General features: G+C 39.0%; 1 protein-coding gene across 8 annotated transcripts; it reads right to left on the bottom strand.

The window, feature by feature from the left end:
* Positions 1-630: 630 nt before the first annotated feature.
* On the bottom strand, positions 631-26602 carry LINS1 (lines homolog 1). Of its 8 annotated transcripts, none has more exons than XM_047862749.1 (10): positions 26478-26523; positions 25684-25719; positions 16082-16185; positions 12121-12621; positions 11920-12009; positions 10924-11065; positions 9457-10047; positions 7664-7835; positions 6835-6930; positions 631-5821 (listed from the first exon to the last, which is right to left on the bottom strand). In XM_047862749.1, the coding sequence occupies exons 4-10, from the start codon at positions 12541-12543 to the stop codon at positions 4939-4941; spliced, it is 2397 nt and encodes a 798-aa protein (XP_047718705.1). In that variant the 5' UTR covers positions 12544-12621; positions 16082-16185; positions 25684-25719; positions 26478-26523; the 3' UTR covers positions 631-4938. The 8 variants fall into 8 exon arrangements, with proteins under 8 accessions (XP_047718705.1, XP_047718707.1, XP_047718703.1 ...); XM_047862751.1 differs by having other exon boundaries at positions 15917-16185; XM_047862747.1 differs by lacking the exon at positions 25684-25719 and having other exon boundaries at positions 26478-26602.
* Positions 26603-26660: the final 58 nt, after the last annotated feature.

Raw genomic sequence — 26660 nt, forward strand, 5'->3', positions numbered from 1 at the left:
CTTCTGTCTGTCTGCTGGACATCAACATGTGTGGGGGACAGTGTCTGAAGTCACTCAGGGGAAACTGAATCTGTCTCCCTCCTCACAAGACTTTCTACTTCCTTATTTCCATGAACAGCAGCATCTTCAGCCACACAAGTGAAAAATGGCACTTGTCTCTCTGGGGCACTTGTCTCTCTGATTGGTCCTGTCTCCCCTTTTAAAAATTTAATTTTTTTTTCTTTTCAGTTATATATGCAAATATTGTTTCATGATGCAAGTCTTTTAGTTCTGGAAAATTTTCTTGAATTTTAGTACTGTCTCCCTTTTTTCCTTCTCTTTCTGGAACTTCCATTATCCTGTTGTTGAAACTTGTGGACTGGTCCTCAAGTTTTCTTATAGTTTCTCTCTCCTGTTTTCTATTTTCTTTGTCATGTTGCTATACTTTCTTGATTTCCTCAAATTAATTTGACTACATTTTTGTTGTTTTTTATTTCTGCTATCATATTTAAAAAAAAATTTTTTTAATTTTATTTATTCTGAGAGAGAGAGAGAGCACAAATGGGGAGTGGCAGAGAGAGGGAGAGAATCCCAAGCAGGCCCATGTTATCAGCAGAGCCTGATGCAGGGCTTGAACCCATGAACTGTGCTATGACCTGGGCTGAAATCAAGAGTCGGATGCTTAACCAACTGGGCCACTCAGGCACCCCTTATTTCTATCATATTATTCATTTATATGAAAAAAAATTTAAGTGTAATATCCTCTATAACCATTTATCTCTGAGGATATTCATAGATTAACTTCCTAACAGCTTAATCTGTCTAGTTCGTTTTGGCCCTCTCTTCCATGTTAGAGACTTTCCCCAAATGCCTGATGATCCTTGGCTGTTCACTCATACTTAAGAGTTGAACATTTAAATGCCCATCAGAAGGTCTATGCATTTGGGTGAGGTTTGTGACTGTGGGCTTCAGAGTAGGGTGACTTGGTGAGAAATTTCTTTGGGGAACCTTCCCATATAGCTTTAGGTCTTTTTTCTTGGGTTGGTCAGATTCCTCAGTAAAGCGGTATCTGGTCTTGTGGGGGAGAAGGCTGGGGACAACAGAGGTTCTCAACATTCAGTGTGTCTACTTAATTCCATTTTCAGTGTGATATGCCTATCCTCAGCTGTGCCTGGTGTTCCCTAGTCCAAAGTACCCGTTTCACTCTCTCAGGGAAATAAGCCTCTTACATACCTGAGAGAGAGCACAATGGTTTAGCTACATGAAATTGGACAGAGGGTCTAGAGGCAATTCTTAAATAGGCTTTCAATCAACCATCCCCTGGCACACAGTGCAATGCTCGATACTCCTGTCTTCAGGGAGATTCACCTGGTAATCAGGATGCTCAACTTTCTCCATTGCAGCCAAGAATTTGGTTTTCTAAGGTTTGCTCAGTCAGTCCTTGTGTCTCATTGCCTCTTTACTCTTGTTGTAGTGGGTCTCTGGAGAGAGAGTGCTGGATGCAGGCATTCAGCCAGGAATTGCTGCCTCATTGCCATTTCCACTGCCCTTGACTCCAGTGGGACTCCTGCAGGACTCTTTCTAATCTTGCTGCTTGTCCGCCTAGCTACTATATTGCTATGGAAGTCACCTTTTTTTTTTCAAACACAAAACCAGTCATTTACTCAAAAACCTCAATAGCTCTCCATTGCCTATAAAACCATTAAAACTCCTTAGCATAGCCCTGAAGGTCGTGGATGATCTGACCCCAATATCCCTTTCTAGCATGAGATCGTGGAGAACAGTATGAGGACATTGGAACCAAACTTCCTCGATCCATTCTCTGGGCTCTGCCACTTTACCAGTTGGGTGATCTTGGACAGGTTACTTATCTCATCAGCAACACAAGGATTATAATAGTACCTGCCCTCCAACATAATGGCGAGTATTATTAGAGCCCTTAAAACAGTGGCTGGCATAGGAAGTGCCATGTGAGTGTTAAAGGAAAGCCTCTTCACACCTGTCTCCTCCAGGAGATTATCAAGTCCTTGGAGAGGGCTCTATCCCATTTAGTCAGCATTTGTGGGACATATAATGGCACAGACATGATGCTATCCACAAATGACTATGTAAAAGGAGCTTGGCAAATGAAGACTAAGGATTAAAATATAATGGGACAAACCCTACAATACAGGAAAGAGCACAGTGAAGAGAATACGAAGCATGTTAAGATCTAATGGTTGAGAACAGTAGGGGAAGGCTTCACAGACCCGACATTTAAGATGGGGCTTGATGAACAATTATGTACGACAAAAGGTTGTGCTGCTAAGACAGTGGGTGGGGGGAGACCCGACAGGTGAGGCTGGAGAAGCAGGTTGGGGCCAATTGCACAAGGCCCTGCATAACCTGTTTGAGTCTGTATTTTGTTTCAACCAGTTTGTCAATTTCACCATCCTAGCATGCTGGGAATGCCAAGACAATTTTGAGGGGTTAAAGGTATTTTGTTACTAATAATAGCTGAAAGGCGCTTCATTGGCAATTATTTAAAAACCAAATTTGAACACATTTCCAAATAATGTTCAAGATGCCAGCCATAAAAGAACACATACTTAATGATTCCCTTTATAAAAAACAAAACCAGGCAAAATTAGTCTATGTTGTTGCAATTTGGGATGGTTACAAGTGGACAGTGACCAGGAGGGGATCCCAGCAGGACTTCTGGGGTGCCAGTAGTTTCTTGATGTCGTTACTGGTTCCACAGGTATGCTGTTTATGAAAATCTATCAAGCCATACACTTATATGTGGAACTTGCTATATCTGTTAATATTTCTAGTTAAAAAAATAAATTAGACTCATGATACTTTGTGCTTTCTTGGAGACACATTATGTGTTCACTTAAAGAGGTGGAGCTACAGGCTGGGAACTCATCACGCCAAGCATCACTAGTTTGGTCTTCGTTTATGGGCTAATTCAGAAGGGCTCTTGGATACTCTGAATGGCCAAGGATAGCCAACATCAGTCACCTTGACCACTGATAGGACTTCATGAGTGTCTGACAAATTGACTTACACCCAAAGGTCAGAGACTGAAATACCAACACTCAGTATACATAGAAGATGGCCTCTTCCCTCATTTTAGGTCTAACAAGGGGCTGATGGTTCCTTATTAACTTTATAGAGAAACACTGGTAGGTCAAAACCACAACAGTATAAGCATGTCTTTTAAGGCATTCAACATGTATGTACCTTTAGGAGCATAAAGAATCCAGTTTGTTTTTTGCTTTTCTTAAATAAAAGGTTACTTTCACTAAAACAACAAAAATAAAACTATGCACCCAGTTAAAAACAAACAAATAAAAGAGTAAAAAAAGATATACAACGAGAAGCCAAATCTCCTTCGGATTGGTTTCCCGAGGCAATCAGTTAGGACTTTCTTATATAAATGTTTCATACACACAAAAGCATATATAAATGTATAGGTGCATTACTCCTGTCCCCTTTTCTTAAACAGATGGGAGCCCTATATATTCACTTGTTTTTTCCTGCAGATACTTCATCTCTGTAAACATGGATATAGCCCACTGTTTCCACAAGTATAAAGTCTTCTATGGAGTATATATGTTATTTAACCAGGTATTTCTGCTTTTTTTACAATGTGCATCGTACATCTTTGAATACACATTCTTTAATATGCTTTTTAAATTATGTAGAAACTGCCCCAATGTATACCAACTGTTACCAAACTTGCTGACTTCTGCTTTTTTTTTTTTTTAATTTATTTATTTTGAGAGAGAGAGTGTAAGCAGGGGAGAGGCGGAGAGAGAGAATCCAAGCAGGCTCCACACGGACAGCGTGGGGCCTGAAATGGGGCTGAAACCCACAAACCATGAGATCATGACCTGGGGTGAAACCAACTGAGCCACCCAGGCACCCCTTGACCTCTGCACTTGTATTTGGTTAACATTAGCATCTCATTGCTGTCTCAGTTAGCAGTCCTCTTTTTAGTTCCACTGATCTTTCCACTTCCACCTGAATGAGTACTAAGCCTGATACAGGGCTCTATCTCATGACTGTGAGATCATGATCTGAGCTGAAATCAAGTTGGATGCTTAGCCGACTGAGGCACCAGGGGCACCTTACAACGATTTTAAATAGAAGTATTATCTAGTGATTGAAAAATGTGTTTTAAAGAATAGACTCCTTTTCACAGAACAGACCATACACCTACATATACAGAGATAGTCACTGAGATTTTAAGTTCTTATGTATCATATTACATGTAAATACCTCAGAGGGAAATAACAAATAACACTGGATTAAATAGTGTCATTTCCAGAACTCACACCTACCCAGAACCTGTGACTGTGACCTTATCTGGAAATAGGGTCTTTGCTGATGTAGTAAGATGAGCCCATACTACACAACAGCAGACCCTAATCCAATGACTGGTGTCCTTGTACGAGGGAAACTGGATAGACACATACAGGGAAAACCTCATGTGACAACAGAGGAAGAGACTGGAGGGACACAGCTCCAGGCTGAAGAATACCATGGAGTGCCAGCAATCACCATAAGATAGGAAGGGGCGGGGAAGGTTCTTCCCTAGAGCCTTGAGAGAAAGCATGGCCCTGTTGACTCCTTGATTATGGACTTCTAGTCTCCAGAACTATGAGAGAATAGATTTCTGTTGTTTGGACCACCAAGTTTTGTGGTAATTTGTTACAGCAGCCCTAGCAACCTAACAAAATGACCAACCCAAATTTGAACCCTGTAAATTTCAAGTGATTTATCAGGTGACTTGGCATTTGATGTATATTTGTCAGTCACTAGGTTACTTGGAAAGGACAAAAAGATAGACTTGATTTAGAGAATGCTTGTGAGGGTGTTTTGGTTTTTTGTTTGTTGTTTTTTTACTATTATCTCATTAAGGCACAATTTACATTAGGGAAAAACAGCTCCTGGAAATAAAGTGCTACCGTTTTACAAGGCGTTCATACTCTCATTATATATTGCCCCGATACGTTTTAACAACTTTAAAAGTGCTGTGGGATTATACGGGAAAAGATTTTTCTTCTGCAAGCGGTAAACAGCACTTTGTAGCTCCTCAAAGCACTTCAGTGTTTTGGAAGACAGTCCCACTTCAGAGACGTTATTCGGGACTGTATCCCAATCAACGGAGAAGAGAATATTAGATTGTTTGGGAACCAGAGGCCTTGACTGAGGCTCGAGGCTCACTTCTTTTTCATCCCCACTTGTTCCAACTGTGTCCTGAAATTTCTTCACTGCTTCTTGGTGTAAAGATACTTGTTTACCGTTTGCTGAACGCCGGTCTGTGCCTTCTACCTCAGAATCATCAGAGCTGTCATAATCTACCAGACTTTGAGAAGCTCGTGGGGGAGACGGGCTATCAGCCAGGAGCGTGGCGGGGGTCTCCTTGGGCATCACAAGCTGGTTCAGAGGTTTGGAAGAGGCATCAGAAACCCAGCAGCCGGAAGCACGGGCATTTCTGTGATTACCAAGAGCAGCCGAAGGTCTCAGTTCTGTTTGGTTGCTGCTCGTGTCTTGGACAAGTGAGGGGCTACAAGCACAGATATTTATGTTGTCTTTAGATTTGGTTACATCAAAATACTTGCAGATCGTGAAAAAGTCAGTCCAGTCTTTTTGTAGTAACTTTAAATATTTAACAAAATATTCAAGGAAACATGTTTCCGATGAAATCAAAAAGTCAAGAAGAACTGAAGCATCAAATCCTATATTTTTTAGTAAGAATAAGAAGACGCAGTGTGGATTATAGCCATATTCATGTGTGTGATGGTTGCACATTTCTTTTTCTTGGGTCAAGCTTTCAGCAGCTTTACATTCTCTGAAAATAAAGGCAACAGAGACCTCAGATTAATGACTTTTTACAAAAATAACAGTTTTAACAGATATAATTCACATACCACAAATTCACCTATCGGATTATTTTCTAATCTATGCATTATCTTCAAAGAAAAAAACATCAAAACAATCTCTTCCTCTACAAATTCTATATAATAACCCAAGTCAATAAAATAAGTAAAATTCAGGGACCTTGGCAGTACTAGTTATTGTCTGCCAAAAAAGTCCTGTCTTCCTGTCTTGACATCAGAGTTCCTCACGCCTACAGGTAACTAATTGCATGGAGTAAGGTGGGGGCTGGAGACTGACCTCCTTCCTTTCCTTCCAGGGTCTCCTCAATAAGGATGGGTACGTGACCCAGACCGCCAGTCAGAGTGCCTCACGCTCCTGGCTACAATGACTGCTTCCTTAGATGAATCTGTAACCCAAGCAGGCTAATCTGATCCCCCCCACTGGGACTTTTGCTAGAGCTATTAAAGATTGGAACTGTAAGTCTGGTGTCAGCTGGGCACTGCCAGCAGCCCTGCCTGAGAATGAGTGCAGAGAAGAAGAGCGATGATCAATGACGTGACTGTATCCCTGTGTATACAGTGACGTCTGATGCCAACATGACCCCCTGGAATTTCTAATTTTGAGCTAATAAATTCCTTTTTTTTTTTTTTTTTTTTTTTTTTTTTTGCTTAGATCAGTTTGTGTTGGTCTTTTTACAACCAAACAATCTTAACAGATACAACTACATTAGGAAAAATACGTAGGGCATGAGCACATGCCTCTCTGGACATAGTGAAATTAAGAAAGTTAGAAATTTAATTCAGAGGTTTCCTCCTTCCTGAGGAGTAAGAAGTCAGCTTTGAGCACAACTAAGATCTATTTTAATAGGCATGTGTGTTTTCAGATTGAATTTGTGTCTCACCGTTTTGGAGCCTAACTCAAATCACATGCAGGAATTTTGTGTTCTTGATTAGAACCTTTTGAAAATTGGCCCCAAACACTTACAGTCTGAAGGCAGCCACTGCCAGCAGGGCCATAATACAAGTCAGAAACTGGCAGCGTGACACTGTGCCGTTGGTCATTAGTAAGAAATCCCTTTCTCTGAAGCCAAGAAAGAAATGGAAATAAGGCAAATACTTTAGGACTTTAATAAAGCAGAGCAGAAATAGTGTAAAAGGTCATCAGTTATTAACTCCGTAGCTGATTACAGCTATTTGCCACGGGATGATATGACCCCATGTGCAGCTGCTTTACTAAAGCAGAAACAGGATCAGCGGAAACCATGTCATCACTAACAAAACTTCATGACCAATTTCACATATTTGCATCAGGTTGGTATTAGCCTCAGTGCAACTGTATACTAAAATGAAAATTTCGAGCTGCTGCTTTGGTTACTTACATGTTTGTACTCACCTTTAAAAAGGTGAAAGTCCTAGAAGCTCATTATGGGAAAGTTAGTCTTGGGGGTGAAAAGCATTTTTGAACATCGATTAAATTAAGGTTCGGACAATGGTACTAACGTACTCCTGATCGCACAGGTGAAACTGATGAAGCGTAACCAGAACCCGAGTTTTCCAGCCCCCTGGTCTGGTTCTACTGCCTTAGATCTGCCTACCCAGCCAAGTTTTCATAATGAGAACTCAAATGTAATCTCATTTTCATGTAGGGCAGGGTTAAAGAAAGGAATTGGAACTTATAAGGAAACCACAAGATTGTTACAGATTTTTTTCCCCCCCTTAATGATGGAAAGTAAACAGTATGTCCAGCACATTATTAAAAATGTTTTCTGCTTTCCTGGCATGTAGTTACTACAATTACTTTAAAATCTACTGGCCTGATCAACGTTAGGTAGATGCCCAATGATGCTCTGGCAGCTTCCACCATGTCATCGTCTTGTTCTATGAAGACCCTGGAGATCCACTCACATGCATTGTGTGGCTGAAGGGAGGGCTGAAGGTGAGGCTTTAAGAAGGTCAGTAACTGAGCCATGAAATTCTGTAAACCAACTTCAAAAAATGCAAATTTCAAAGAGCAGGCAACAGCTCAGGAATGCATTTATATCTTGCTACATAGAAAGCTATAGCATTTCAAGTATTCCAACATGCATTATCATCATAATTCACACTTTTCAAAAATCCTGTGAGGGATGAGCTCTCTTTTGCAAATTAGGAAACTGAACATCAGAGAAAAAGAAGTGACTCATTCAAGAAGATACAATTAAAATGTACAACCAGATCATCTACTTGCCGCAAGTGCCAAATAATGGATGCTCTCTGAGAAGCAAGAGTTACATGAATTCTAGCTAGAAACACACAAATGAAGGAGTAGCAGACAAAAGAAATCACTTCGCTGGAAGGTGCAGCTGTTACTAGAAGCGACAATGCAACCAAGAAAAAATCATTTTGCCTTCAAAATAACAGGAAAAATTTTTGTTTAAATATTTAAAGTATTAAAAGAAAGACTACTATCAAGCACAAAAACCAAAAAAGTTTTGGGGAGTTGTAACCGCAATTTAAAACTCTGACTTGTAGAACATATGCCACCTAGTGTTGTAAATTATAACTGCACAGGGTGAGGATGGCATCTAGGATGTAGTAATTACACCGTAAAATGGTCTCCATTCAAAGCAACGCAGGGAAGTCACGGCTTACAATTCAAACCTTTCAGTAAAACTATATGTTGCTTGTTTAGAGACATCTACTATTCCTTTTTATCACATGAACTGGAGGACATGTCTTCCCCAACACCTAAATTAAATATTCTACTTTAAACACGTAACAATTTCTTTTTATTTTTTTTAAGTTTATTTATGAGAGAGAGAGAGAGAGAGAGAGAGAGAGAGAGAATGAGTGGGGGAGGGGCAGAGAGAGAGGGAGACACACAATCCGAAGCAGGCTCCAGACTCTGAGCCGTCAGCACAGAGCCTGACGCGGGGCTCGAACCCACGAACCATGAGATCAGGACCTGAGCCGAAGTCAGACGCTTAACCGAGTGAGTCACCCAGGTGCCCCTATATGCAACAATTTCTTAATCAGTGTAACTTCTCACATGTTAGTTTCAATTGATTTCCTAGTTATCCATTATCTACATTAGTAGTTACCCCAATTTTATGAAGCAGAATATGAATGAAATAGTACAAATATCTTAACTGAACAGACTTATATCACCTGCCTTGAAGTGACTCAATAACACCTTTTTAACTTTTGTCATTAATTATACTATATGAATTCAGTTTAGCCCACAAAAAGTTGACTTGTTTCTTCTTTTTTTTAAAGTTATTTAAAAGAGAGAGAGAGGCAGAGAGAGAGGCAGAGAGAGAGAGGAAGACAGACACAATCCCAAACAGGCTCTGCACTGTCAATGGGGGGGCTCGAACTCATGAATTGTGAGATCATGACCTGAGTGGAGATTAGATGCTTAACCGACTGAGCCACCCAGGTGCCCCAAAGTTGACATGTTTCTTAAGGGAATTCTAATTCTTTTTTTAAAAGAAAACTTAATAAATTATAACTATGATAACATGTAGATTAGTGAAGTTATAGTCCTAAGATTTGATAATTATGAATTATTTTATATCACTAAACAATTACTCGTCACTTTGCACACAAAAGGAATTCAGAGAATTACCTTTCATTTCATTTGCTGAAGCACAGTTTTGAAACTTGATTTCTAAGGATTTAATGATAAGTAGGCTTGCTGCTCTGAGGATTACATGATCTGGACCAAGGACACGCTCATGTGCAGGTTGAACTTCATCTCCACCGAAGAAGGGAGGTTTTCCGTGGACAGACAATGTCCTCAATAAGCCCAAATCCACAGCTTGCAAAACAGCATCAGCTAAAGCCAACATGTCTACACCTAAATGCTGATCTGGTGGCATCAGGGCAGGGCCAGATCCCCGACACAGATCTTCACCCACTTTCCAGAGAAGGCACTTTTTGATGAATATGATGAACCTCCTTTTGACAAAAGCCTGAACGGGCCAGGTAATAACACCCAGCACACAAGAGGGTTTCAAAAATAACATCCTCTGGCAAGTGAAAGGTAGCTTCAGATGGACTCTGGAAGCTATAAGAAGTTCAAGCAATTCCAGGGAACATATCAAGCTGTTTATTATTTTAGAGGTGTCTTGGCAGCTTTCAAAATGCTGAGAAAATAAGGAATTGTAAAAAACTTCAAAAGCAGTGTCAAAAAGAGTCAGGAACTGCTTTAAAATTTCTGCAATGATAAAAACAGTAATATCAACAACAAGAAAAACAAAGGCTTCTTAAAACACAATTTGCAATTCAATTTTTATAAATACTATCACTTTACACGATGAAAAATGGATTTGGATTATTTCACTCATGTGAACAAATGAAGATACATAGGATAACGGCTAATAAGAGGAGGTTTTTATACACAATGGAATACTACCCAGCCATCAAAAAGACATCTTGCCATTTGCAATGACGTGGATGGAGCTAGAGTGAATTATGCTAAGCGAAATAAGTCGGTTAGAGAAAGACAAATACACAGGATTGTACTTGTATGTGGAATTTAAGAAGCAGAACAGATGAACACAGGGGAAAAAAGAAAAGAAAAGGCAAACCAAAAAACAGACTCTTAACTACAGAGAACAAACTGAGGGTTACTGGGAGAGAGGTGGCCAGGGGGATGGGCTAAATGGGTACTGGGGATTCAGCTGGGCACTTGCTGGGATGAGCACTGGGTGTTGTATGTAAGTGATGAATCCTGAATTCTACTCCTGAAGCCAATATTACACTATTTCTTAATTAAGTAGGATTTAAATAAAAACTTGAAACAAATGAACAAACAAAAGAATAAAAGCTAATAATCATGGTTAATTATCCTTTTTACAAATATCAATAGCATCAGACTATGAAAGGGATATATAATAATAAAGAGGTTTAATTTTTGTCTTATGTTTTATTTTAAAAAGGTATCTTCAGTCAAAAAATTTGCAGGGAGAGTCTTTAGTTTTTCATACATGAGGACAGATCAGATGCTGTAAAATAAATTTTAATCTTCATTATAAACATCACACCCCTTGGGAGCAAAAGAATGGCATTTATGGGGGACCATAATTTGTACCTGTTTTTTGTGAACATGTGTCTTTAAAGATTTCCTTTATTATAAAAGTAAGGGTCCAGAGGCAGTACACTGCTTTCTCATTTTCAGGGTATTCAGAAAGATTTGTCTGGCAAAAAGCAATCCAGGAATTACTTAATGCTATCTACGACAAAAAACAAAAAGTTAAGTTATAACATAAAATTTTCTTTATAATTACAAATTACCTATTATATACAACTCCATATAACATTTCTTATTCCCTTGGGGGAAAAAAAAGCAGAGTATTTGGAAAACAAGGACACAAATATCTTAATATTCTTTAGCTTAAAAATTCAATATGCCATAGAAATAAAATCTCAACAGTGAACATGAAAATATTAGCAGTGATTACTTCTAGGTGGTAGGATAATGTGTGGTTAACGTGTGGTTTTTATTTTGTTCTTTACACTTTCTCCCATTTTCCAGATTTTCTACTACAAATACCACCTTTTTGTATTTAGGACAAAAATGTTGAGAAAACAACAAGGAATTATAGCTAAAATAAATCAGTAGGTGCTTACATTTATTAACGAATTCTGAGATAAGAGAAAAATCTGATGCTGTTTGTTTGTATTTTTTTTTTTTTTAATATTATGCTGAGGACCATTCTTAGAATTTATTTATGTTAAACCTGTAAAAATGGTCTTGGTCTTCAGCAGGGGTTCCTAAATCTTTCTTTGGAGACAAGGAAGCAGGCCTACCTGCTCCTCTGAGAAGCTGAAGAAAGTTATGGACTGACTTGAAACCCATCCTTGAGGTGAAGAATCTGATTTATAATGATTTACAACATACTTAAGACTCTAATCTTTGATATAAGTCACTATTATATTACTCCATTCTTACACTTTTGTGGATTTATGTGTTCTTAGGTGAGCAAACATTTTATTGGTACAAACATCTGAAGGGGAAAATCCAGGGCCAAAGAACAATTTTAAAGAAACTATAAAAGAAGCAACATAATTTGATTACTTATCTTACCTCTTCTCTCATTTGGAAATACAGAAGTAGTGCAAGGCACTTGGCAGCCATGTGACATAACAATTTATCCGAGTTTTGGAACATACAGGTCTATGGGAAAACAAATAAGTTTATCCACTATTGCCAAATGTTGTCAAAACTTTTGTCCTAAAAATCTGCATCTAAAGAAAAAAAAAAATCCACAAAAAACAACTGGCTTACTAAGGTTGAATCGATGTCAGAGGATTTTAAAAGAATTGTAATTATATCTCTGTATTTTTCCTTTGTGTGGAAGTCAGTTTCAACAGACAATATTCTGGTTATCATCACTTTGATTACTGTTAACTGAAGGAGCATGATTTCTCGGGCGCTGCACGTCGGAGAGTGTCTCTTCAAACACACAGACACTACGGAAATGGTACCCAACGTGGTGCTGGGTGGCTGGTGCCTGCCTTGGACACCACGGCGGTTCGAGCATTCTGGAGAAGCGGCTGTAGAGCAATCCTGAGCTAAAATTGCTGGGTTGAGATAAAAGATGTATTCCTGGCTCTCATTTTCAAGTGTGGCTCCCAGAAGTACCTTCTTGTAGAATTGTTCTAGCACTTCAAAAAAAGCTTTCATTTTGGCTGCCAAAATACATCTCATGAGAAAGCTGACGACTCCAAACTGTAAATATTAATCTTAGAAATGCGATGAATCTCTAAGAGGGTTCTTCAGTGAAACCTAAAATAGGAAAAATAATTTTTAAATTACAAGTGTTATATACATCGTAGTACAAGGGAAAGGCATCTGTTTCCACTTAATCATTAGTCTCTCAAAGGTAAGGACGACTGCTTAATTTCTAAAATGGAAAACTGGTAATAAGAACATTATTTTAAGACCATAAAAACGAAATGCATGCTTTCTGTAAGATTTAAGGCCATAAAATTATTTTTAATTTTATCGGAGCAGAAATTTCACCTTCCCTCTAACATTTTTCAGTGGGCCACAAGGGCTTCTCAGCCTTGGCACTGACACTCGGGACTGGATAATTTTGTTATGGGGAAGCTGGCCTGTGCCTTGTAGGCGGCATAGCAGCATTCTTGGCCTCTACCCACTAGATGCATATAGCACCTCCCTTGGGGGCAAAACCACTCAGGCTGAGACCAATGGGGCTCAATTCCAATTCATTAACCTTCATCTCAGGGGCGCCTGGGTGGCTCAGTTGGTTATGTGTCCAACTCTTAATCTTGGCTCACTCAGATCATGATCCCATGTTTCGTGGGATCGGGCCCCATATCGGGCTCTGTGCTGACAGTGTGGAGCCTGCTTGGGATTCTCTCTCTCTCTCTCTCTCTCTCTCTCTCTCTCTCTCCCTCTCTCAAAAATAAATAAATAAACTAAGAAAAAAACACTTTACCTTCAATGTACAGATGAAAACCTAGTTAGATAGTTATGTGGTCAAACTATTGTGGTTATGATGATTAATTCCCAACTTCAATTTAGTGATAATATAAAGATCCTTAGTCACCGCTTTCAACATTTAATAAAAAATTTAAAAATGCCATCCCAAGGAAAAAAACAAGATGTTAATAAGCAAAAGTAATCCAAACGGGTGCACACTGTACTTGTAGCTGGATACAACTTTAGACATTCGGGTGTCCCTGACTCTGACACAATGGAGACCAGCAAGAGTGGGGAGAAGGGGTCAGGCATGGCTTATAAAGCAGGGAATATGGACAATCACTGATAGATGAATAGAACAGAAAATATTACGAGTAATAGGAGTATTAATGTAGTTACTAAAGAGCAAGATGATGAGGAAAAATTTAGGATCTTGGCAGAAACTAGAGATTACTGAAAATCCAATGGAATGCTGAGCCTCAGGAAATTATCTGATACTCTGGGACTCAGTCCTTTCATAGCCTTTGAGCTATTTCACACCTTTGTAAATTGTAGATTACTGATAGCAATGCAAATAATTGTTGTCTTACAACATGCAAATACAAGACTACACTGTATTTAACTAACTTGAGGATAACGGAGGGGGGGGGGAAGAATGTAAAAAAAAAACCCACTAAAACGGGGGGGGGGGGGGAAGGGGGAACCCCCAAATCATGTAAATAATTGTCTGGGGAGGGGCAACCCTCCCATCAGTGGGAAAAGCCAATTATGTTTTCTATTTGTAAATTTATTTCCACATTTCTTACTCCATATAAACTCATGTGGCTCTTTAACTTTTCCTCTTTAGGCCAGTTGTGACATTTGCCTAGTTCTTTCATTAGTTAACGAGTTAAATACAATTGCTGATAAAGTTCATTGTGTACTGGTGATGATTTTGTTGTCTGACAATCTACCCTTTAATAAGCTCCACGGCCTTGCCTCATCTACTCTGGCCCATTTATAAATGCCCTGCCCATCTTTAACCTCAGTCATCCCTGGAGGAAACCTACTAGGAGTCCTGTCACTTACTTTGGGTTGGTCTCACTTCTACATATGGCCCACTGACTTGCCCCTGCCTGGTCTTTAAACCTCCCTCACTACAGGTTTCTTTCCCTGGCTTAGCTTCTAGGGCATTTCAACTCCTGATTCCTACTCTCTCCTCCGCCAAGATGAACTGCCTTGTTTTTGTCCTGTAAGTATTAGGAAACCTGTAAATTTTAATGTAAAGTTATGAGTGAAACTTTGGTTAAGTTTCTCTGAATCCTCTTTTCAAACTGTGGCATACATCCCACATCATTTGGAAATGTAAGTAATTATCGGTAACTTTGTTCTATCTGACAAAGTTCAGTGTTATCTGTTACCCTGAACACTGCTCCCAGAAAGCAAAAATGGTTAATGTTACAAGAAAGTGCTCACCACATTCCCAGATAGGACTCCCCTCCATGCTTCCTCATTGACTCCCTTGTTTCATAAAAACTCACATCCTCTCCTTCTTCTTTGAGAGGTATTCTATTAATGAACATTCTCCCTTTTGCAATAGCCTGAATAAACTTATTTTCTTAACTGTCTGGTGAGTTCCGTCTGCCACAAATCAGAAACTAGTTTTCATATTCTACTTCAAAGTCCATTTCCATTGTACTTTACTTTATATTTTAGTTATGATAGTAACATTTCTTCCCAATAAAACCAATAACATCTTTTACTGAAGTTGACATAAACTACTGACACTTTTGTATGTCAAATATCTTATGACAATAGACTATTTTAGGTTTTAACTAATAGCACATGTGTGAGTGTATTATAATTTTTAGCCACAAAAGAAATTATTTTTATTTCAATGCTACAACAGTAAAAACACTTCCAATAATATTTCTATATATCTTATAAGTTCTTGAATTTTTACCATGAATGAGAATAAGATTGCTGCTAATCAACCATTTTTGACCTAGGAAAAGGGCCATTTCAGCACTCAAAACTGAAGTGGATACCAGTAAATGAATAAATAAACAAACAAATGAGCAAGTGAGCATTTCGGGGGGGATATGGGCTATTTTCTGTCATAGTGGGACCCAGGTTCTCTGGTAAGCGTGGTCGCGAGAAATCAGATCTAAAAGTTATAAACTTTCAATCAAGGAGAGACATTTTCAAAATGACTCTTTATAGACAGAGGAAAAAACAAAAGCATCAATGGGGGCCCACACATGCCAGGCAGGTGTAGCAGGGCCAAGGACAGGCTGCCCCGAAAGGTGCCACTTTGGCTCACTGATTATTTCAAATAAAAGTTACTTAAGAGATGGCCTGTCAAGAACACTCAGACCCTCCTCCGCTGTCCCTGCCAAAGCAGGAAATAAATCTCCCATGAGAGGTGTCCTCCCTGTATCAGGAGGTAGAGATGCCCTTACCTCTAGAGATAGGGAATTTAGAGCCAAGAAGGCTGTATAACAACCCTTGTGACTTTTTACTAATTTATTCCCCCAGCCCAAATTCTCTTTACAATTCCTTACTAATAAAAGCTCCCGAAGTTAAGTTTTCTCTGTCCTGTTAATTCCTCACAGATTTATTGTCTCTTTGTCTAAAAACTATAAAAACCGCTTATCTTGGTCATTTCTTTAGGCGTCCCGGTCATTATTGGGCCTCTGTGCACACATCATAAAACTTTTTTTCTGTTAATCCATCTCATGTAAATTTAATTCTTAGTCCTGCTGGAAGGCCTTGAAGCTTGAAGGATGGAGGAAGAATTTTTCCTTCCCTTCACACGCACCAAATGAATGAAGAGGACAGATGCTAGGCTGGTTCTTCTGTGACTAAGCATCAATCTTTCTTCACGACAATGTCTTTTCAAGTACTGATGCTGGCCAAAGAAACCTGCATTGAAACAAACGTCTGTGAGCAGCCTATGGAGAATGATAGCTTTTTTTGTGAAAGGAATTATAGTATTACATGAAAGGACAAATCTTGCAAAAACGAACTAGGGGATTCGACCAACCACACTTTTTCCCCCTGAGGTGTCATTCCAAGGTTGGTACATCTCAAGCTCATTACCAGCCTGGGATGGAGGAAGGTGTACCCCTCAGACAAGCTTTTGAGCAAGCCATGCTAGATATACGTGAGAAATATGTCTAGCTTGAGAAGGAAACAAATATTAGGAAAGGTCTGTTTGGGACAGTAAATGGGTAGTGTCTTTCAAAGAGTTTTTTTTTTTCAGAAAAGGCCTCTTGGCAGAGGAGAATGAACTCCACCACCAGACTGCCTAAGGGAATACCTAGTATAAGCATAAAATTTGCCTCCAGTCTCTCTTTTACTGTTGAAGTGCTATAAATGATTTGAATTGCGTATTCTATTCCTAGTAAACTGTGTTTGTCTTAATATAAAAACAATGTATTCCCACTCATCTTCACATAAAGTCGATGCTTTGGGAATAATAATTGTTAAAGTTTACTGAGTGCCTACTATGTACCAGACACTGATCTAAGTGAGTGATAGTTTCACAACAGATTTATGAGGTGGATAATTATCATACCCATTTTAAAAATAAGTAAATTAAGGCAAGGAGAGATAAAGTTAAAGAGTTAAGTGGCAGAGTCAGGATTTGAACTGACAAAGTCTGATTTGAAAGCCTGGGGTCCTCCTCAAGTTTTGTCTGATGCTCCAAGCCTCAGGACAATGGATGAACAGAGGAGCTCTAATAAGCTTCCAAATCGAAAACTTTGTGAGTGAAAATTCACACAGACTAATCTGCAACACTTTCTAGATTTTCTCCCATAATACTGTAAAGCAGAATACCTATTCTTAGAATGATTTTCACATGCTGCACAAAATCTAAACTCAAGGTCAATTACCAAATAACTTCCCAACGCAAACCAAGATTACTTTTTTCAAAAGACACTCAGCAACCAAAGGTTAAAACACTAATCAGGACATCCATTTGATTGAATTTTTATATTAAATTTCTTTCAGAAGATACATCAAACCCAAGATGAAAAGCCAAAGTATCCACACATCATACATCAACATCAGCCCATCAACAGTTAAAGGCGGTATAAATATGAGTGATTAAGACTTTGATTTTACTTCACTTAAAATAGTTTCAACTCTTCACAAAAACTAACTCAAAATGGATCATGGGCTTTAGACTTAAAATAAGACTTTAGGAAAAAAGAAAAAAAACAGGAGAAAAATATGTGGGATTCAAGGTTAGGCATAAAGTTCTTAAACTTGGCTCCAAAAGTACAGTGTATAAAAACAAAAATTGATAAACCAGACCTCAACAAAATTAAAAACTTTTGCCCTGTGAAAGACCCTATTAAGAGTATGAAAAGACAAGCTATTGATGGAGAGAAAATATTGGCTACTCACATATCCAACATGGCGCTAGTATCTAAAAATCTATAAAGAATTGTCAAAACTCAGTATTTTAAAAGATAATAATAATTAGAAAATGGGCAAGAGACATGAACAAACCTTTCCCTGAAGAGGATATACAGATGGCAAATAAGTGCTTAAAAAGATGTTCAACCACATCAGCCACTGGGGAAATATAAATTAAAATCACATTAAATACCAGTATCATTATAACTGAAATAAAAATTAGTGACACCAAATTCTGGAGAGGATATGGAGAACCAGACCACTCTTATGGTGCTGGTGAGATTATGAAATGGTACAGTCACTCTGGAAAACAGTCTAGTAGAGTCTCTTTAAAAAGCTAACATACTCTTAACCATATGTTCCACCAGTTGTGCTCCTTGGTATTTACTTGAAGGAGCTGAAAACTTATGTCAACACAAACACCTGCACACAAGTGTCCACAGCAGCTTTGTTCAAAATTTCCAAAACTTGGAAGCAATTAAGATATCCTTCAGTGGGTGAATGAATAAAGAAACTGCAGTACATTCAGACAATGGAATCTTATTCAGTCCTAAAAAGGAAGAGCTAGTGAGCCATGAAAAGACACAAAGGAACTTTCAATGCATAGTATTAAGTAAAAAAAATCAATGTGAAAGGCTATATATTGTATGATTCCAACTATAAGACATTCTGGAAAAAGTAAAGCTATGGAGACAGTAAAAAAATCAGTGGTTGCCAGGGGTTGGGGTGGAGGGAAGGGATGAATAGGGGAGCATCCCTATAAGGGCAGTGAAAATACTCTGTATGATCCTATCATGGTAGATACGTATCATTATATCTTTGCCCAAACACAGAGGATGTACGCTACCAAGAGTGAACCCTAGTGTGAACTATGGACTTGGGAAGTAGGTTCATCAATTGTAACAAATGTACCACTCTGATGGGGGGGTGTTGATAATGCAGGGAAGGGCTATGCATGTGTGAGGGGCAGGAGGTATGTATACAGGAAATCTCTGTACTTTCTGATCAGTTTTGCTGTGAACCTAAACCTGCTCTAAAATAAAAGATCTTTAAAACAAAATAAGAAACTCAACATGCAACTACTATATGACCTAATAATTACACACCTGGTCATTTATTCCAACAAAATGAAGACTTACATTCACACAAAAACCTGTACATGAAAGCTCACAGCAGGTTCATTTATAATAGCCAAAAACTGGAGATAACCCAGATGTTCTTCAATAGATGAATGGTTGTCCTGTGGTACATCCATACCATACTGGAATGCTACACAGCAATGAGGAAAGAACTATTGATAAATACAATAATTTGGATAGCTCTTATGTAATTAAGCCAAGAGAAAAAAGCCAATCTCAGAAGGTTGCATATTGTGCGGCTCTACTCTTGAAATGACAAAATTAGAGAGATGGAGAAGAGATTAGTGGTTGCCAGTGGCTAGGGAGGGCCTCTCCCGCTTAGCAGTAGGATTATACAGGCCAACACAAGGGATCCTTGTGACCATGGAACTGGTGAGAGCAACACTAACCTGCTGTATGTGATAAAACTGCATAGGACTAAATATACATACAGATAAATGAACACAGGTAAAACAGGAAATCTGAACAAGATCAGTGATTGTACTAATGTCATTATCTAGCTTCTGATACTGTACGATAGTTGTGAAAGATGCTACCATTGGAAAACTAGGAAAAGGGTATACAGTCTCTCTCTGTATTATTTCTTACACTTGCATGTGAATCTACAATTTCTCAAAATTAACAATTCAATTAAAAATATCATAATTTCAGGGGCACCTAGGTGGCTCAGTCAGTTAAGCATCCAACTCTTGATCTAAGCTCAGGTCTTGATCTCAGGGTCATGAGTTCAAGCCCCATGTTGTGCTCCAAGCTGAGCATGAAGCCTACCTAAAAAAAAAAAAAAAAAAAAAAAAAAAAAAAGAAGAAGAAAACATAATGATTTCAGCTACAGACATCAGCCTTCTGATCCCAAGCATTAATATGCATAGAATTACATTAATATCAACTTTATCTAAATGTAAAGATATTAGAACTTTGATTCTGAAAATTCCTAGAGTGAAAACTAAGCAGAATGGCATTTTAAAATGTTAAAAAGTATTTAAAAAAAATTTTTTTTTGTTTATTATTTGTTATTGGGAGAGAGACAGAGAGCAAGCAGGGGAGGGTTAGAGAGAAAGGGAGACATAGAATCTGAAGCAGACCCCAGGTTCTGAGGTTTCAGCATAGAGCCTGATGTGGGGCTCGAACTCAGGAACTGTGAGATCATGACCTGAGCAGAAGTCGGATGCCTAGCTGACTGAGCCACCCAGGCGCCCCTAAAAAGTATTTTCTTAAAAAATATTCCTAAGTAAGGGGCGCCTGGGTGGCTCAGTCGGTCAAGCATCTGACTTCAGCTCAAGTCATGATCTCGCCATTCGTGGGATTGAGCCCCATGTTGTTGGGCTATGCTGACAGCTCAGAGCCTGGAGCCTGCTATGGATTCTGTCTCCTTCTCTCTCTGCCTGTCCCCTGCTCATACTGTCTCTCTCACTCTCTCTCTCTCAAAAATAAACATTAAAAAAACTTTAATATTCCTAAGTAAAAAATAGGTAGAAATTTTAAGTGCACAGTCTATTCATTAGAAAACATTCTGCCATCACCCAATTTCAAAATTATCAAAAAACAAGCTGCTAGTAATTTAATCCTTTTTTGTATGCAGAAAATAAAAACAACAACAAAAAAGGTGCCACTATCTCTTTAGGAGATTTTCTTTAGATAACCTATATATTTAAATTCAGAATACAGAAAAATAATTACTTTCATGGTCATTGTTATAATGAAAAAATGCTTTTCTTTATATGAAAAGCTACTATAGTTTGTCAATTGACTGAAAAACTCAAAACTGGGCTTTGGCCAAATGCAACAGTAAGTTCAAATCTGATCACAGCTCCACAGGTCACTGAATCTACATTGCTCCACTAATGAAGATGCTGTGATTCTAAAGGCAGAAGTTGAGACTTCTAAACAAAGGCTATCCTTCCATGATTCTGGTTTCTGTCCCAACTAAGACAGCAATCATTATGTCTAAACAAACAAATGAACGAACAAACAAATAAAATGAGTCTAGTTAGAGTCTACAGAAAGTTCAAGGGTGATGCCAAAGTCAGGGGAGGCTGAGGAGGGTGGCTAAGGCACTGACAAGGCCTGGAAGACAAAAGGAACATAGCTGGTGAACTGTGATTTCAAGAGGACCTCCCTCCCCTATAAAAGATGGACGCAGAAGGGATATCTTCCAACAGCATGTCGCGTGCTTTGCCCTCCTAGTTCTACTCTTCATCTTTCTCCATGCCCCAGTATTCTCCAATATTGGAAGTCCTAGGTAGAGCAATCAGGCAAGAAAATTAAATTAAAGTATCAGAATTAGAAAGGAAGAAGTAAAACTATCTCTATTTGCAGATGACATGACTTGACATAAAGGAAATCCTAAAGACTCAACCAAAAAAATGTTGCATCTAATCAAAGAATTCAGTGAAGCTTCAAGATACAAAATTAAATATGAGAATGAGTAGCATTTTGTTACAGTAACAAGTTTTCTGAAAAAGAAATAAAGAAACTGATCCCACATGTAATAGCACCAAAAATAAATAACAAACAAAAACATTTAGGAATGAATGTAACTAAGGAGGTGAAAGATCTCTGAAAACCACAATGCACTGATAAAAGAATTCAGAGACAAAATACATGGAAAGGTATCTCATGTTCACGTATTAGAAGAATTAATATTGTCAAAATGTCAATACTACCAAAAGTCATCTATAGATTCAATGCCACCCCTATTAAGATTCCAATGGTATTTTTTTTATAGAAGTAGAAAAAACGCTCCTAAAATTTACACAGAACCACTAAAGACCCCCAAAACCCAGAAAAAATCCCAAGAAAACAAAACAAGAGACATCACAATTCCTGATTTCAAGCTACGCCATAAAGCTATAGCCATCAAAACTGGCATGAAAACAATCAGACCAATGAAACAGAATTGAGAGCCCTGAAATAAATCCCCACATACACAGCCAACTAATATCTAACCACGGATTCAAGAATATTCAATGGACAAGACAGTCTTTTCAATAAATAGTGCTGAGATAATTGGATATTCACGTGTAAAAAAATCAAATTGGATCCATGTCTTACACTCACAAAAATTAACTCAAAATGAATTAAAGACTTAGATATAAGACCTGAAAGCATGAAACTCCTATAAGAAAACAGAGGAATAAAGCTCCTTGACATGGGTGTTGGTAATTTTTTGGATGACTGCTAAAGCACAAGCAACAAAATAAACAAGTGGAACTATGTCCAACTAACAAGATTCTGCACAGCTGAATAAATCATCAGTAAAGTGAAAAGAAAACCTACAGGATGGAAAAAAAATATTTGCAAACCGTACATCTGATGTCCAAAATACATAACGAACTCGTACAACTCAACCAAAAAACCACAAATAATCCAATTTAAAAATGGGCAAAGGAAACAAAACAAAAGCAAAAATGAACTATTGGGACTTCATCAAGATAAAAACCTTCTGCACAGCAAAGGAAACAATCAGCAAAACTAAAAGGCAACCAATAGAATGGGAGAAGACATTTACAAATGACATATCAGATAAAGGGTTAGTATCCAAAATCTACAAAGAACTTCTCAAACCCAAAAAACAAATAATCCAATGAAGAAATGGGCAAAAGACATGAGAATAGACACTTTTCAAGAGAAGACACCCAGATGGTTAACAGACACATGAAAAAATGCTCAACATCACTCAACATCAGGGAAATACAAATCAAAACCACAATGAGATACCATCTCACACCAGTCAGAATGGCTAAAATTAACAACTCAGGCAACAACAGATGTTGGCAAGGATGCGGAGAAAGAGGAACACTTTTGCGCTGCTGGTGGGAATGCAAACTGGTGTAGCCACTTTGGAAAACAGTATGGAGGTTCCTCAAAAAATTAAAAATAGAACTACCCTACGACCCAGAAATTGCACTACTAGGTATTTATCCAAGGGATATAGGTGTGCTGTTTCGAAGAGACACATGCACCCCAATGTTTATAGCAGCACTATCGACAATAGCCAAAGTATGGAAAGAGTCCAAATGCCCACCAACAGATGAATGGATAAAGAAGACATGGTGTATATACACAATGGAGTATTATTTGACAATCAAAAAGAATGAAATCTTGCCATTTGTGGCAATGTGGATGGAACTAGAGGGTATTATGCTAAGCAAAGTTAGTCAGAGAAAGACAAATATCATTATGACTACACTCATATGTGGAATTTAAGATACAAAACAGATGAACATAGGGGAAGGGAAGCAAAAAGAATATAAAAACAGGGAGGGGGACAAAACATAAGAGACTCTTAAATATAGAGAACAGAGGGTTGCTGGAGGGGTTGTGGGTGGGGGGATGGCTAAATGGGCAAGGGGCATTAAGGAAGACACTTGTTAGGATGAGCACTGGGTGTTATGTGTAGGGGATGAATCACTGGATTCTCCTCCTGAAATCATTATTGCACTATATGTTAACTAACTTGGATGTAAATTAAAAAATAAAAAATAATAAAAATAAATAATTAAAAAAAAATAAAAATGGGCAAAAGGTCTAAATAGACATTTTTCCAAGGAAAATATACAAAAGGCCAACAGGTACGTGAAAAGATGCTCAACCTCACCACTCAGGGAAATGCAAATTAAAACTACAATAATGAGATATTACTTCACACCTGTTAAGAATTGCCATCATGAAAAAGAGTTAACAAATGCTGGCAAGAGGTGGAGAAAAGGGAATCTTTGCACACCGTTGGTGGGAATGTAAATTGGTGCAACCACTCTGGAATCTGGAAAGCAGTATGGAGGATCCTTAAAAAATTAATAACAGAACTACTATATGATGCAAAAATTCCACTTCTGGGAATATACCCAAAAGCATAAAAAAAAAAAAACCAACCTGAAAACATATCTGCACCCTCATGTTCCTAACAACATTATTTAAATAGCTAAGACATGGACGTGATGTAAGTGTCCATTAATGGATGAAAAAGTTGTGTAATATACATACAATGGCAAATTATTCTGCCATAAACAATGAGGAAATCCATTTGCAACAACATGCACGGACCTTGGAGGCATTATGCTAAGAAAAATACTATATAATCTCACTTACATGTGGAATCGAAACAAAAGACCACTCCAAACTCATAGAAAAAGAGATAAGACTTGTGGTTACAAAGGCAGACAATGCAGCGGAGAGGAATTCAAGGAAGGTGGCCAAAAGATACAAACTTCCAATTATAAGTTCAATAAATACTAGGGATGTAAGGTACACCATGACGACTATTGCTAACACTGCTGTACGACATACAGGAAAGTTGCTAAGAGAGTAAGTCCTCAGAGTTTTGATCACGAGAAAAACATTTTTTTTCCTTTTTTTAATTTCATTTCTTTTTATTGTATCTATATGAGAAGATGGGTGTTTGCTGCACCTTCTGCGGCAACTGTTTCACAATTTATAAAAATCACACCATCATGCCATATACCTTAAACAGACACAATCGTGTATGCCAATTATTTCTCAATAAAATAGAAAAACAGTTGGCATCTTTAAATGTTCAGTCCTCTACAGCCTCTCTCTTAGAGCAATTTCATGGATTCTCAATGTCTTCAATTATTATCTCTATGCTAACAACTCCAGAATCCAGTTAGGGTCTAACTGTCTTCTGGGTGCTATACCCAAGTATGCCCAGAGTTTTGGGCTCCAGACTCAAAACGCTATCAGAGAGTTGCACTTGGAGGTCCCACAGGCACCTTTAGCATAAATTCAGCTCAACTTCTGAGGTCCCTCAAACTTGTTTTCTCTTACATCTCACATTAGGTGTATCTCCGAGTAAACCAAGCTAGAAACTCAGACATCTTCCTGGAACCCTTCCTCACCCCAATTCTCTCCATTTTCACGGCCACTATTGCAGTACAACACTTCTGCCCCCGACAAACTAACAGATTTTTTGCTATGTGGTTGTTTCTTAGTCCACATCACACCCACTTTCCTCTGAAAAACCCCTCCACCTTCCTTAGGAAAAAGTCCAAACCCCTGGACAGGGCTTAGAGGTCCTTCAAGATCTGCCTCTTGGAATCCCTTCAACTTTCTGCCCCACAAACTAAGCTACAGGATTTCTCTAAGGTCCTCAAAAACCATGCACTTTAAGGGTTCCCAAGCTTTGCCTGGCACCTTCCCACTAAATCACATTCAACTTTCTCCCTCCCACGTTCAACCTTTAATGTGGAAACCTGCAGTCCAGGGGAAGGCTTTCACATATCCAACTCAGGATTAGGGGGCCGTGCCAAGTGCTCCCTCAGACTATTTATCTCACTGCATGGTCTATAAATATTTTCTAGTTTGGTTTACCCACACTTTGACTATGGGCTTCCCTGGGCAGGACTCAGGTGTTTGCTTACATAAGCCAGTATGTAGCTCATGAGGAAAGCACCAAAACATGTACTCCAGAATGAAGAATAGTGTAGAAGACAACGTGGGGGGGGGGGGTGTGCAAATTCAAAGTGTTTGCAGCGACCCCCACCGGCCACACAACATCTTAATTTATCTTATTACTTAAAAGTAATTGGCATATTAAATTACTTCTTTTATATAATCAGATAGGCCTTTCTATGTAGACATTGGTGGTAGCCAAATGTTTGGTATATCAGATGGCTCAGTTTAAAATAATGTCAATCCTTGTTTAGATTACTCTAATAGCCTTCCAGATTTGCAGTAACCCCGCTCTCAGCTACAGTCTTTCCCCCTAAGCAGTCAGGGATTTTTTCAAAAAATAAATAAGATATTGTGATTTCCCTACATGGCTTACAATGTCCTGCAAAGATCGGCAGTTTTTCCCACACCCCCAACCTTACTACCAATCATTCTCCCTCTTACTCACTCTGCTCAAGTACGGGGGTCTTCTTTCTTGCGGTTGCTGTTAAACAGCAAAGATTATTCCAGCATCAGAGCCTTTGTACTGTTGATTCCACCTGCCTTCAAAATTATCCCCACCCCATCGCCCCAGATCTTGGCACGGTTGGCCCCTCCTCATTCAGATCTCAGCTCAAATATCACTTCCTCAGAGACCTTTCCTGACTACTTATCTAAGATAGTCATCACATCCTAGTCAAACTCGATCCCATTATTTGCTTCACTTTCTTTATATAACCTATACCTTTGTGATAATTTTGTGGTTATCTGTCTCCTATTTTAAAGCGAAAGCTCCACGAGGACAGGTGATCGCACCTCTCTTGTTCACTGTTGTCTCCCTACCGGCTAGAACCGTGTCTAGCCAGTTAACACTTTCTAAATGAATACACACACTCAATAAACCCGTCCATCTCGCATTATTTTCCATTCTCCTTTCCCCTCCATTGTCAGAAATCCGTGAGGGTCGCTATCCTCGCAGGAAAGCTCTTGCAGCGTTACCACCGCTCCAAAGAGAGTCCTCTTCTCCTCTCCGGGCGAGGCAAGCCCAGCCTGGTCGGTAAAGGGGCCTCGGGGACCGAAAGACGAGCCACAGACCCGGCACCCGCCTCTGAAAAGCGCTGAGGAGGGGCGGCGACACAGGGTGCCCCTCTCCTCGCTTCCTGCGGACTGCTGCCACCCCAACCTCAGACCCTCTGACCTGCCTTTCAGTCGGCGGCACACATTCCTCCCCCGCCGCCGAGCTCCGCGGCCGCTCCCAGTTACCTGCCAGGGATCTGGTTTGGGAGACTCAGCCTGGCCACCACCATCCTAACCCACAAAAGCGCCTTCCGGGCCACCGTACTTCGCGGAAAGTATAAGCTAGTTTCTCCTTCCGCATGCGCAGAGGTCCCGTTCGGCGTACAGTGTCTCTTAGCAACGGCTTCGAGTCCCTCCGCCAGGGGCGGA

This window comes from Prionailurus viverrinus, chromosome B3 (genome assembly GCF_022837055.1).
Source record: "Prionailurus viverrinus isolate Anna chromosome B3, UM_Priviv_1.0, whole genome shotgun sequence".
NCBI classification, from domain to species: Eukaryota; Metazoa; Chordata; class Mammalia; order Carnivora; family Felidae; genus Prionailurus; species Prionailurus viverrinus.

Excerpts from the sequence above, each read along its gene's own strand:
- LINS1 (XM_047862747.1), bottom strand. The coding sequence starts at position 12,543 with ATGAGATGTATTTTGGCAGCCAAAATGAAAGCTTTTTTTGAAGTGCTA. Across the intron at positions 11,066-11,919 it reads ATTTCCAAATGAGAGAAGAG|ATAGCATTAAGTAATTCCTG; the intron begins GTAAGATAAGTA and ends TTTTTGTCGTAG. Across the intron at positions 7,836-9,456 it reads TTCAGCAAATGAAATGAAAG|TTGGTTTACAGAATTTCATG; the intron begins GTAATTCTCTGA and ends CATTTTTTGAAG.